The sequence below is a fragment of the Hipposideros armiger genome, unplaced genomic scaffold, assembly GCF_001890085.2.
Source record: "Hipposideros armiger isolate ML-2016 unplaced genomic scaffold, ASM189008v1 scaffold_63, whole genome shotgun sequence".
Taxonomy (NCBI): domain Eukaryota; kingdom Metazoa; phylum Chordata; class Mammalia; order Chiroptera; family Hipposideridae; genus Hipposideros; species Hipposideros armiger.
Window position 1 is genome coordinate 4,240,959 of NW_017731413.1, and position 12,217 is coordinate 4,253,175.

The window sequence follows — 12,217 nt, forward strand, 5'->3', positions numbered from 1 at the left end:
TCTACTTTCCATTCGGACCGCGTCAGTCACTGGTGACTGACGATATACAACTTAAAAAATTATATTCTTCTATTAGGAAAACTAATTTCACTTGAATCATTTTCACATGTTTCTTCTACTGACATTGTCACTGTTACGGGTAAAGCAACATTTTTTAAACTGCACCGGAACACAAACCACAGACAACTGACTGAAAAGAAAGCATATCGGGGAAATCGGATATTGCGGGCTAAACAGAAAGGAAGACAAAACAGGCTTGGCGCTTAACGTGTTAATCCAAGTGGCTGTTGTCCAGGTTAACTGTGAAGTGCTGAAATTTAAGTGGAGCAATGAGAAGGCTTTGCTGAACTGCTTGTTAGACCAAGATCAGAATAGTTTACCAAAATGGTGACATGCAATTTCATCCCATTTCAACACAAACAGGATCTGTTGTTGAGATTTCCCCTGAATATTCAAAAACCATAGTTACGGCTGTAGGTGAATTATTTTCATTGAACCTTAATGGCAATCTTATAACAGATAGCTCATTACCAAGTAGTAATGATGTAGGTGTTTTTCACTTTCTGTGATTTATACTTAGAAGAACATGTTCTCCTCTTGACAGGGTGCGTGAGGAGAAAATGAAAGAAAAACAAAAACACCAGGAGGAAAGGCTAAAAGCTGCTCTGGAAAGAGCAGTAGCGCAACCGAAGAAAAAGGTTTGTGTTTTGTTATTAACACACGTAGGTCCAACTACATCAATGTGAGTGCTTCTGTGGTACGAAAACAAAATGCCTAATCCGTCTAATCTATTCAGTAAAAGAATCTTTCTTGCTTACAGCTTTAAATGGTCTCTCTGGTTCCTTGTTACTTTTAGAATAATTCAAACTTCTGGGTAACTGTTCTCCATTAGACCCCCTTTTTACAAAAAGAAACCTGTCCCTTTCTCCTCTTTTTCTTTAGCTCCAGATTCATGTAACCAGAGATTTTAAAAAATAAGAGGTAGTACAAGCATATGGTTCAAAGTTCAAAAGATACAAGAGTCTTCAGTGAAAATTAAGTCATCCTCAGTTCCCCTTGCTGGAAGCAACCACCGCTAAGTTTCATCTGCATCCTTCGGGAAATAGCCTATGTATTTGTGTAAATTCTTCTTATAATTGGTAGCTATGAACCTTGCTTCTTTCACTTAACAATGGAGATAATGAACCCAGACAATTACATATAACTGGAAGTCTTCCAATCCTCACTGTAAAAATGAGATTAATGGTTAAAGTTAAAATGATTTACCCAGTGTCACTTCCGATTTAGCAGCAGAATGGGGACCAGAAGTCAAGGTTCTTCATATTGGAAGATTACCTGTAGCAAGAAGTTGAGGATTGGGCAGTCACTGAGTGCTTACGTTCCATGCCCCCACGCTGCGGGTGCAGGGCCTTTTGTTTCTGTATGCCACTCTCCCTCCTCTAGGTTAGGGTCTAAAATATATTCCAGGAAGCCAATGTCATGATTATCTACAAAGCTTATGTGGACATTGAACCTTACCATAGGAATAGCTAACCCATAGTGAATGCTTATTGTGTACCTCACAACCAGCCTTTTGAGGTTAAGTGCTTAAAAAAAGTTCTGAAGTACAATAACTATTAATATGTATGTCAAAAAGTGATAATTACCTTATTTTATTTAAATATAAATTATTTTATTTAAATAAGCATTTCATTTTAAAAAGTCTGTGCTTCTCTAGTTCAACTCTTTCTATGAAGACCTGATTTGTCTTCCCAAATAATTAACCATTCATCACTCTCCCATATGTAGACTATTTACTAAACCCACAAAACTGAAAGGATTATTTTAAAATATAACCATCTTTCCTTCTAGACCATGAATTTTATGACCTTTGTATCCCCAATGCCTGGCACAGAGTGGATACTCAATAAATGCTTATCAAATTAACAGACTAAAAATAAGAATGAAAACTAAAACTGGAAAAAAAAGTGATAGGTTGACAGCACATGAAGATCTGTGATAGAAGTTCTTACCCAGTTGACACTTCATCACTGGAAATTTTCTCAGACATATTAACACCAAAAGTTACCAAAGGAGATCATAGACAGTGAAAAAAAAATTCTGACTTTCAAAAAGGAATTCAGGGATTCCAGTCCCTTAAGGACATTTTTGTTGGTATGAAGATGGGAAGGAACACTGCCATTATTTAGTTCACTGGGCCAGGAATGTCAAACATTCTCCAATGCAGGGGACAGTCTCACATAGGGGTAGTGCCCATTTTGAGACACAGTGGAGACGTCCCATCAAATCTCATGTCCGGAATAGTTTTCTCATCCATTTAATTGACACAAATTCATATGTAAAAGCAAAACACAACTAAAAATATATGGGGGGAAAACAACTAAAAGAGAAAAATAATGAGTATGATGTACTGGAGTGTATGCCCCTGAGAGAATGAATAGGTGTGAAACTAGGGATCTCCCTGAGCCTGTCCTTGTCCTGGTGGGAACACTTCCAAGAGTCAACAGGATTACTTGTGTTGAGGAAGACAGCACATAGTTTTCTCAAGTTTTGTTTAACAGGATTTTAAAATGTGTGAACCGATGCTCAGCAGAGAGCAATCTCTCCCAACCAATGGAGGAAACACTAGCTGTGGCACTGAGAGCTGCTGGCCTCATGGTGCTTCTCTAGGCTGACATGACTGAAACTGCCTATATCTCCCTCACTGCCCCATAAAACCCAACTAACTGCTTTTTTGCCTTCTGCACACTCTGGTTTGCCATTTGTTACTTTACTTTGCCTAGCATGTTGGACATCTACTAGGTTATCAATCCCTTTGTAACTGATTATTTACTATTTTAAACCATATTATTCCTTGGAAAAAAAATCAAGTTAATATTAGTAATTTACCTACATTTCAACAGAAAAAGGTTATGCTAAGAATATTATTTTTTCATTTGTTTCAGCTGGGAAGACGACTTGTCTGTCGTTCAAAACCTCCATCCAGTGACAAACATCAACTACTTTCAATCAAGGATACAAAAACACAATCAGTAGAGGATGAATATTTTTTCACTTGAATAGAAACTGTCATGTGTTAGGCATATTTTGTAGATTTTGGTTTTCAATAATGGCAATATTCTGCCCTATATGCTGGCCTACCCAATTTGAAGAAGAGAGACCCTTGTTTTAAAGGTTGTAAGACTGGGGAGTGATTTTGTTGTTGAAGCCTTTTATTATCCATATTTTAAGTATTATTCTAAACGTTATATATCTATACTTTGAGTTGTCCCAGCTGGGGATTCGCATCCAAACTCTACTGATATAACTACATGGTGAACGATCACTAAATTGTAGCAGTGGCATTCTCTGTCAACATCAGACTTTAAATGATCCACGTTTTCAACCAGTCCACAGGAAAGTTCACAGTATACATTTTATCACTGTGGAGTACAGATTTTAATGTTCAACTCTAATATATCTCAAGGGTTTTTGAGAAGTTTAAAACTGAAATGAAAACCACTAGGTTATTTTCTCAGAACATAACTGTAAGACTGGTTTTTAACTCACATTAAGGAGTTCTGCTCAGAAAACTTCATTCTCTTAAGTGAACAAACCAAGTCTTCAGCCTAAATATCAGTTTATAATTTCTGTTGTGTTCTATATCCATAATCATTTTAATTTTCAGGTGATGTTTCAATTTTAGCTATAATATGTATACATTGTTTAGCTTACACTGATATATTAATATGTAATTTGTCAACTACGTAAAATATATTATATATTAACTTAAGAAAATTTTTAACTTGATACCTGTTAAAAATGGCTCAAAAATAACTTTAAAAGAAGCAGTTGCTTTCAAAAGGTCTCTTAATATGTAATTACAAGAAAAGGGATGAAATTCACCTTTATAAACATTTATAAAGCATATAAATAATTTTACCTTTAAAAAAAAAATAAAGTATTGGGCTTACAAAAAAAACCCAAAACTTGAAGTTGAGTGATTTTTCATGCATCACTTCTGTGAATAATCTTTCAATTGTTTCAACATTTGAACTTTGCATATAAATATCTGAATATGAATAGTTCACCAGTCAAGTTGAAAACACATTTTTATTGTATATAAAAATAAGTTGTCACAATAGATGCTATTCTCTCATTTCCCCATCTTCCTCCTCTTCTTCAACACCCCTGATATAAAGGACATTATTACACCTGTAAAGAGAAAAACAGTCCATTTTGTTTTTCCAACCGGAAACCACATAAGTTCTGATTTACAATTACTAGATTTTTTTTCATTATAAAAAATACTGAATGCTAAATTTACAATATGTCATTTTTCTCTCTTTAAAATAAAAGTTTCTACCATTGATTTGTTTAAAAGCACACAACACTTTTTTTTACCATGTGGTTGTTATAAAATGGTATCTTATGATCTTCCAAAGAGAATAATGACTAGAATTAGGAGGTGTAAAGTTAGTTCTAGAAAATGAGTGTAACAAAAATCCCTAACAGCATCCAGATACAACTAAAATTTAAAACCAAGCTCCTACAACTAAAACCACTGAAAAAGGTTACAGCTAAGAGCTAGAAGTTTAATATCAACACTAGAAAAATCCTAAGGATGAATAGCTCCAAAATATTTAAATCTTCTTTGACAAGTTTAACAATTTCAAAGACTCTTGAAGTCTAGTTGTAGAAATTATGTTAAATTAATAAGAATATAAAAAATAATTCTGAAATTGAAGCACTAAATTACTTTTAACGGGTATTTCTAATACTCCTTACATATACAATTACTGCTGTTTGGTTACCTTATTAAAACTTCACCCAGATGTCCAGACAATGCTCCATCTATGTATTCTTCTGTGTTTGCAAGCTTAAAAAAAAAAAGAAAATATATTAGTATAATACAGAAGATAAACAGTATAACGGTGCACCTAACACTGGTGAGAGAGCTTAGTTATTAACTGAGACCTTTCTATACCAATTCACATTTATCTATAATTAATGTTAGAAGATTAGCTTTCTATTACTATTGTAGTACTTTTTAGTTTAATATAAATATTCGGAAAAGTTAACCTTGATGGATATAGAACTAATATATAATAAATCTCATTTCAACATAATTTTTAAAATCTCTCAGTTGTGTAATACTTTTTTCTATTAAACATTAAAACAATGTGTTGAGGAAGGCACTCTCCCAATTTATGAATAAGTTGCAATTAAGAAGTTTTCTGAAAATTCAGTTGCAAAGAAGCAAGCAGCCATTAACTTTTCTTGGAGTAATAATGTTATACTGTAGTATCATACTGAGGAACCCAACGGGTGTACAAAAGCTATGGCTAAAATACCAAGTACTTTTATATTAGTCATCAGCCAAACCAAAGAACTGAGTAAGAATTTTTTTAACAATTATGTGCTAATAAACAGGGAAAAACAAGTTCTTAAAAGGGGGTTAAAAATTAAGAGTGACCTTACAAACTTCCATTTATACAATACATAGTCACAGGGATGTAATTATTAGCACAGGGTATACAGTCAATAATATCACAGTAACTCTGTACAGGGACAAATGGTTACTAGACTTATTGTAACTCTGCAGGGTATATAAATGTTGAATCACTGTGGTTTACACCTAAAATTAAATATATATAGTTTTAGTCAACTATACTTTAATAATAATAATAAACTCATTAAAAAAGTTTGACCCAAAATGCCTTAGAAATTGGCATTTGAAATTCATTCATTAATACTGAAACTCAACATTTTCATTACCAAATTGTGACTGGTGGGTTACATACCTATTCTGTGGTAAACATTTACGGTATTTTAGGGACTTGAAGTTTGATGAAAGCCTTCATGTTTCAACAGTAAAAACAAAAAAAAAAGAGTAACCTTTATAGTTAGGGAACTATATTATTTCTAATTTTACATCAAAATGTTTAGCTTTCCTTCTACATATAGGTAATAAACTTGACTTACACTTTTTAAAAACCACAATCAGTGCTACCTGGGACTCACAAAAGAAATGAACAGGCAAGAAAGGAGGGAGGGAAGTTTCCTTCACTAGCTGGGCAAGTGGCAAAGGGAAAGAAAACTAGGGATTACAGAGGATGTGAGGTTGAGGCATTTAAAACATGTCAATTAATTAATATGGCTACTGGATGTTATTCCCTCTCCTACTGAGAACAAAAAGTAACCTATACCCAGAGGACAAGGTTTTTGTCTGAAACACAAAACCTTGTTGTTTGTTGTGTGGTTGTTGAGACAATTCATTTTGTACGTAACAGCTCTTAAAAATAATGTATTAATATCAACTGACTTTTTTGTTAAGTGATTATTTTTGGCAGATAGTCAACATTTAACTGGTTTCTAAATTATCCAATAATGCTCCAAAGCCTTCGATCACATTTTAAATAAAATCCAAAGTCTATCACTTAAAAGGCCCTCTGACTACCATTCCAACCTCTCCGTCACTGTCACTCTTCCCTACTACCTCACTGTGCTCTGGCGTTCCTGCTGTGTCCCGAACGCACCAATCATGTTCCTGCCACAAAGGCTTTGCTCTCGCTGTTCACTGAAACAGGGGTGCTCTTTCCAGCTGCTCTCTTTTCAGCAACTCTCTTTAGCTGCTCACTCAATTCTGGTCTCTGTTTAAATTTACTTCCTCAGAGAGGCTCTTGCTGGCACTGCACACTCTTGTCACTCTCTTGCCTGTTTCTACTTTTTTTTTTCATTAGCATCTATAATTACCTGGTACCACATCATATTACATTACCATCTCCCACCATAAAACATAAACTCCTTGAAGGTAGGGACTTTGTTTTGTTCACTGGTGTATTCACAGTGGCAGGCACATAATGGGTATTCAATAAATATGTGCTGAGTGAACAAACCCAAAAGCATCATCACTCTGGTTACTCAGAGATACATTTCGTAACTGGCAGGCTCACTAGGAAGGTACATTTTAAAACCAAATATTTGGTGGGTACTCTTTATTCTTTTTTTTTTTTTAATGAGATACAATTGCCATAACATAAAATTCGCTTTTAAAGTGTACAAGTCAGTGGTTTTAACTATATTCATAAAGTTGTGTAACCATCACCAGTTTCTAAGTCTGGAACATTATCAGCACAAGGGGCATACTCTTCAGATTTTTCTATGGCCTTCATAAATGATTCCTACTTGGGGAATTTTCCAGGCCAAACCCATGCTCTATAAGAGCTTTGGGGACCTGAGTATCATCTGTTCAAGTGGTAAAATCTTCAATTCAGGAAAAACTCAGCTTTAAAGTAATCCTGTTAGTATTCTGCCTACAAGTAAAAGTCCTAGCAGTATGGAATACCTGGAGTCATGGTTGGATTGACCACCTGTCTAGGTGACCTTGAAAATTCATCCATCTGCCATTAACCAGTTATATAAATACCTGAGTTTCAGAAAAATATAACCTCAAATTGTTTCCTAAAAAACCTGGCTGGAAACTGCAATTAAGCAACAAAAACCAAAGACCCCAATTTAAAAATGGGCAAAGGACATAACTAGATATTTCTCCAAAGAAGACTGTATAAATGGCCACTAAGGACATAAAAAGATCTCAGTAACACTACTCATTAGGGAAATGCAAATCAAAACAATGAGATGCCACTTCACACTCACCAGGATGGCTATTATCAAAAAACAAAACAAAACAAAAACAACAGGCATTAGTAAGAATGTGAAGAAATTGGAATCCGTGGGCATTGTTGGTGTAATGTAAAATGGTGCTGCTGCTGTGGAAAACAGTATGGCAGTTCCTCAGAAAACTAAAGAATTACTATATGACCCAGCATTCCATTTCTGAATATATACCCAAAAGAACTGAAAGCAGAGACTCTGGCAGATATTTGTACAGCCATGTTCACTGCATTATTCACAACAGCCAAAAAGTGGAAATAATTCTAATCTCAACAGAAGAATGGGTTAAAATGCAGTATACATATGCAATGGAATAATTTCAGCTACAAAAAGGAATGAAATTCTGATACAGGCTACAACATGGATAAACCTTGAAAATATTATGCTAAGTGAAATAAGCCAAAAGAATATTGTAGGATTCCATTTATATACGGTACCTAGAATAGACAGAACAGTATTTGCCAAGGGCTGGGGCAGGGGAAAGGGAAGTTACTATTTAAGAGGTACAGAGTTTCACTTTGGGTTGATGAAAAAATTGGGGCAGTGGATACTGGTAATGTCTGCACAACAATGTGAATGTACTTAATGCCACTGAGTTGTATGCTTGAAAATGAGTAAAGTGGAAAATGTTATGTTATATATATATATATTTTAAAAACCTGGCTGAGACATTTACAGTAGTTAGTGTAACAGACATGCAGTCAGTTAATTCCTTTGGCTGGTATGCTTTCTCCCTCAAGAAATGCTTTTATGGAATTACTCTTTGATATTGTGCCATTAGCATTCATTAAAAGACTTAAGAATTTCACTTGAAAAATTTCTTTCAGAGCTAAGTTTTGCTTTTTCTGAAAACTAGTGTGTTTTCCTTATGGCATTATGAATCAAATGTCTGAGCTTTTCTTACTTTAACCACCAGGAGTCAAACCTGTGGCTGAATTTTTGTTTACCACCTCTCTCGTAAGTAGTTTATCAGTTATAACATCCTCTCTAACCTTGACTTTATTCCTGAATTTTGCTTTGTCAATTTAATTAACTGTATTCTTATAAGTCACACTAAACCGTTGAGGAATAAGGTAAAGAAAATAAATACAATTTAATGATCTTTATAACTCTTTAGCTTACCTGCATGTTCATATAGCCATCTACAGATACCAGGTAGCCTTTGTACTCCATTCCCCACTTAAGTTTCACCATTACTGGCTTTCCTGTTAACCCATTGAGGAAAGGTTTGGGATTGAGAGGCAAACTCTGCAAAAAGAACAAAAACAGAACTCAATCACTTTCCTGAGCTCAGCTCCCACCACCTACTCTTTGCTATCAAAGCATCAATATTTTATGGTATCCAAATGAAGCAAACTCTTGACTCCTCACATTAATTTTCACTTTTATTTGTTGAAGAGCATCGGAGAAATTTAAATACTTAGCCAATTTCATCTTCAATCCATCAAAATTTATAAAGAAAAAAGTATTCATTATTCCCTTAAGAAACACCGAATACCTAATATGCGTCACTCACTGTTCCAGGCTATAAAGAAACAAAAGTAGAGGCTGTAAAAAAAAATAATAATAAATAAATAAATAAGAAGAATGCAGGTGACAGTCACTGTCCTCAAGAAGCTCTCAGTGGGAGGGGGAAGGACAAAACACATACAAATAGAGAATTTATATTGCAATGTAGTAAGAGGAGATATGCTATGTATAAGGGCACCAAACTAATTCAGCATTAAGAGAAAAGGAAAGGTTGCCTAAAAGAAATAAAGGATGACCGGTTATTTCCAGAGGGAAAAAATGGGCCACCTATGTAAAGGAGGGAAGAAATTAAGCAACAAGGTTATGTCAGGGACATACAAACAATTCGGTGTTGTCCGAGTCCCAAATATGAGGCTACAGAAAGAAGCAGGGGACAGATCACACTTGACAGTCTTTCGCTTGAATTCTAGGAGCTAGGACTGGGTCTTACTTGACTTAGCATTGCCTCCTACATATGAGCTATTACTTGATGTTTGTTTATTCTGCAAACCAGAGTATCCTCAGTGAATTCAGACATTTTTCCATCCCTCATCTGCTCACCCATCAGCTCAAAGAAAGAAGAGAACCAAGAACCTTAGCTACTAAACCCACTTAAAATAAGCATATTCAGCATTATCTCAAATGACACAGGACTGCTGCAATAACCTCCTAGTGAGTCTCCCATTTGCACGCCTGTCTTCCGCCAGCTTATTACCTATTCTTTTTTATTTTTAAAATCATGTTATATCTCTGCTTAAAATGCATCAATGGCTTCCAATTTCACTTGGAGAATGGGGACCTCCTAATACGACCACAGAGATCTTGCCTGACGCTATCTCATAAGCACTATTCTTGCAAGCAGCTGTGGCTTTCTATCAATTCCTCTAAGTGGCCAAGCTTTCCTTCCGTACTTAGGGCCTATGCTCATGTTCCCTGTGTTAAGGCGCTATATTTTCATATCATTTAGGTTTCAGGTTACATCCCTCCCCTTTAAGGGATGCCACCCCTGATCACTCTCCTAATGTACCATCGAGCCCCCTCACAGCATCCCGTCTGCTTCTTTCTTAGCACCTAATACTATCTGCAATTATATACTTCTGATACTACTTGATTAATGCCTCCCACAGCCGACTGAGTTAACCCAGACCAGGGTCCGCATCAGTCATTTCCACTTTATGTTCCCAGCGCCTAGCACAGTATCTGCCAGGTAGCAAGCAATAAATAAATGTTTGCTAAATGAACAAATGAATGCTCCAAAGCCTGAGCTCAGTGCTCCAGAACACTGCGGGGCTGCGAGTCCCAATATCATGGAACGAAAGCGGACTTTGCAGCGTGGTGAGTGGGACGCGAAAAACCGCTTCGTTTTTATCCTGACCCCGGCCACCAAAGGTGCCTCAGGCTCAAACGAAGAGGGGGAAAGGACCAGGAGCACTCCTGGGGAGCGGAGGGCAGAGGAACGAGGGCGCGCCTCAGACCCCAGAGCAGGAAGAAAGGGGCTAGCGAGCGACCCGGGCGCTGCGCCTCAACGCGGCAGCGGATGAATGGGCAGCGCGCGAACCAACCACCAAGGCCCGGAAGGCGGGTCACTCGCCCTCTCTCTCCGGCGACTTCAGGCGTTCTTTCCCTCCTTACCATCGTGACTACGGGCAAATGCTGCAAGCTACAAGCCCCCGACCCTGCTGTTGTTCGTTCCTCGAGACTGGAGCACCTACAGCAGGGCCGGATCCCCGGTGCTCCAGAAGAAATGGCCGCCAAAAAGCAGCGTGACCTTTTACCTCCGACTTCAGCTCTTCCGCTTCTGTGATTGGACGTAAAGAGATATGTGCTGATTGGAGGAGGTGGCTGGGCAGTCTCTCGGGCAACCAGCGGTACTGAGCTAGTTTGTGCCATCTGCGCTACGTGCGGCCCGATGGGAGGCCGTGGGCTACTGGACGAGGGAGGGTTCCTGCGAGGTTGCTAATGACAGTGAGCTGGCCCGGTAGCTGGTCTGCTCACCTCAAGGGTTCGGCTGAGAGATGTCGTGTACCTTGTAGAGCGGACGTGATTCCTCGCCAACCTGGCTAAATGGGACATTCTTTTGTCCTTTTACACCTGTGAGAACGAGTTTGAGGCTCTTGAATTTCTTCCTCACTTTCCCACAGCTTCTGTGATTTGGGGGCTCCTCTGCCACGGTCCCCTTCTACCTGACCTCTATTCTGTAATGCTCATTTCAACCCACTTTAAAGGAACTAGGAGAAGCAAGACTAGACTAAGGGAGGTGAAACGCACTGAAGCAAGTCAAGTACAGAATATATTTCAGAGCAGGTCAAATTGAGTCTAGAATATGGTGTGGTGGTCTCCCTGTCAATCTGTTTCTTTTGCGTTGCCAGCAGAAACCCAGTACAGCCTTTTTACGTGCATTTATAACTAAGGTCGTGGTAGATGTTTACGCTATCACGGACTAATCCTTGATAGCAAAATGGTATAGATCAGAATCTCACTTGTTTTTCCCCAGTACAGACTTTCAGCTCACTCCGATCTGAAATGCTAAATGCAGCTCTTGGAGAAGACGCACTTTTAGTAGTGCTGGTTTGGATTTGGTTTTTGCAGCCCGAAGGAGATGAATTTGGAATTTAGGTTTAAACGTATTGACGCATTAAGGAGTAGTGGGTAAGGCGGGAGGCAGCCTGAATTCAGAACCTCCGCCCATCGGTTGGGGACGGTGTTGGGCAGTTTCTTAACCCCCTGAGGCTTTTGTTTCCTCAGCTGTAAGTGGCTTTCAAAACAGCACTATCCACAAGGTTGTGAGGATTAAATAATTAATGCCAAGAGGTTAGGCCTGTGCTTGGCCATGTAAGGGATCAGTTGATGTTACCTTGATTTTAATGTTGTCAGTGTAAATGTTGGAGAACGCTGACAGAACACAGTCATTTCGTTTTAGTGTAGTTTATGCCAAACGGATGATTTATCCCAAAGTTCAGTGGGTTTTTCCCTAAGTTCCACCATCACTTAGTGGATACTTAGCCTTTGTACAGACTTTGAGTTCCTACCATGTGCCAGGCTGCTTCACAAT

The 12,217-nt window shown here is 37.7% G+C and overlaps 2 protein-coding genes across 2 annotated transcripts in view; one reads left to right on the forward strand and one right to left on the reverse strand.

The window, feature by feature from the left end:
- Nucleotides 1-3,741, forward strand: part of CCDC38 (coiled-coil domain containing 38) — a 36,008-nt gene extending 32,267 nt beyond the window's left edge. Inside the window, exons 15-16 of the mRNA XM_019641681.1 lie at nt 605-698; nt 2,946-3,741. Of these exons, the coding sequence (XP_019497226.1) occupies nt 605-698; nt 2,946-3,059 (208 nt within the window). The 3' untranslated portion in view covers nt 3,060-3,741. The remainder of the gene's footprint in view (nt 1-604; nt 699-2,945) is intronic.
- A 332-nt stretch (nt 3,742-4,073) lies between these two features.
- SNRPF (small nuclear ribonucleoprotein polypeptide F) lies at nt 4,074-10,945 on the reverse strand. Its single transcript, XM_019641672.1, has 4 exons — nt 10,798-10,945; nt 8,779-8,904; nt 4,794-4,858; nt 4,074-4,194 (listed from the first exon to the last, which is right to left on the reverse strand). The coding sequence occupies exons 1-4, from the start codon at nt 10,798-10,800 to the stop codon at nt 4,128-4,130; spliced, it is 261 nt and encodes an 86-aa protein (XP_019497217.1). The 5' UTR covers nt 10,801-10,945; the 3' UTR covers nt 4,074-4,127.
- Nucleotides 10,946-12,217: the final 1,272 nt, after the last annotated feature.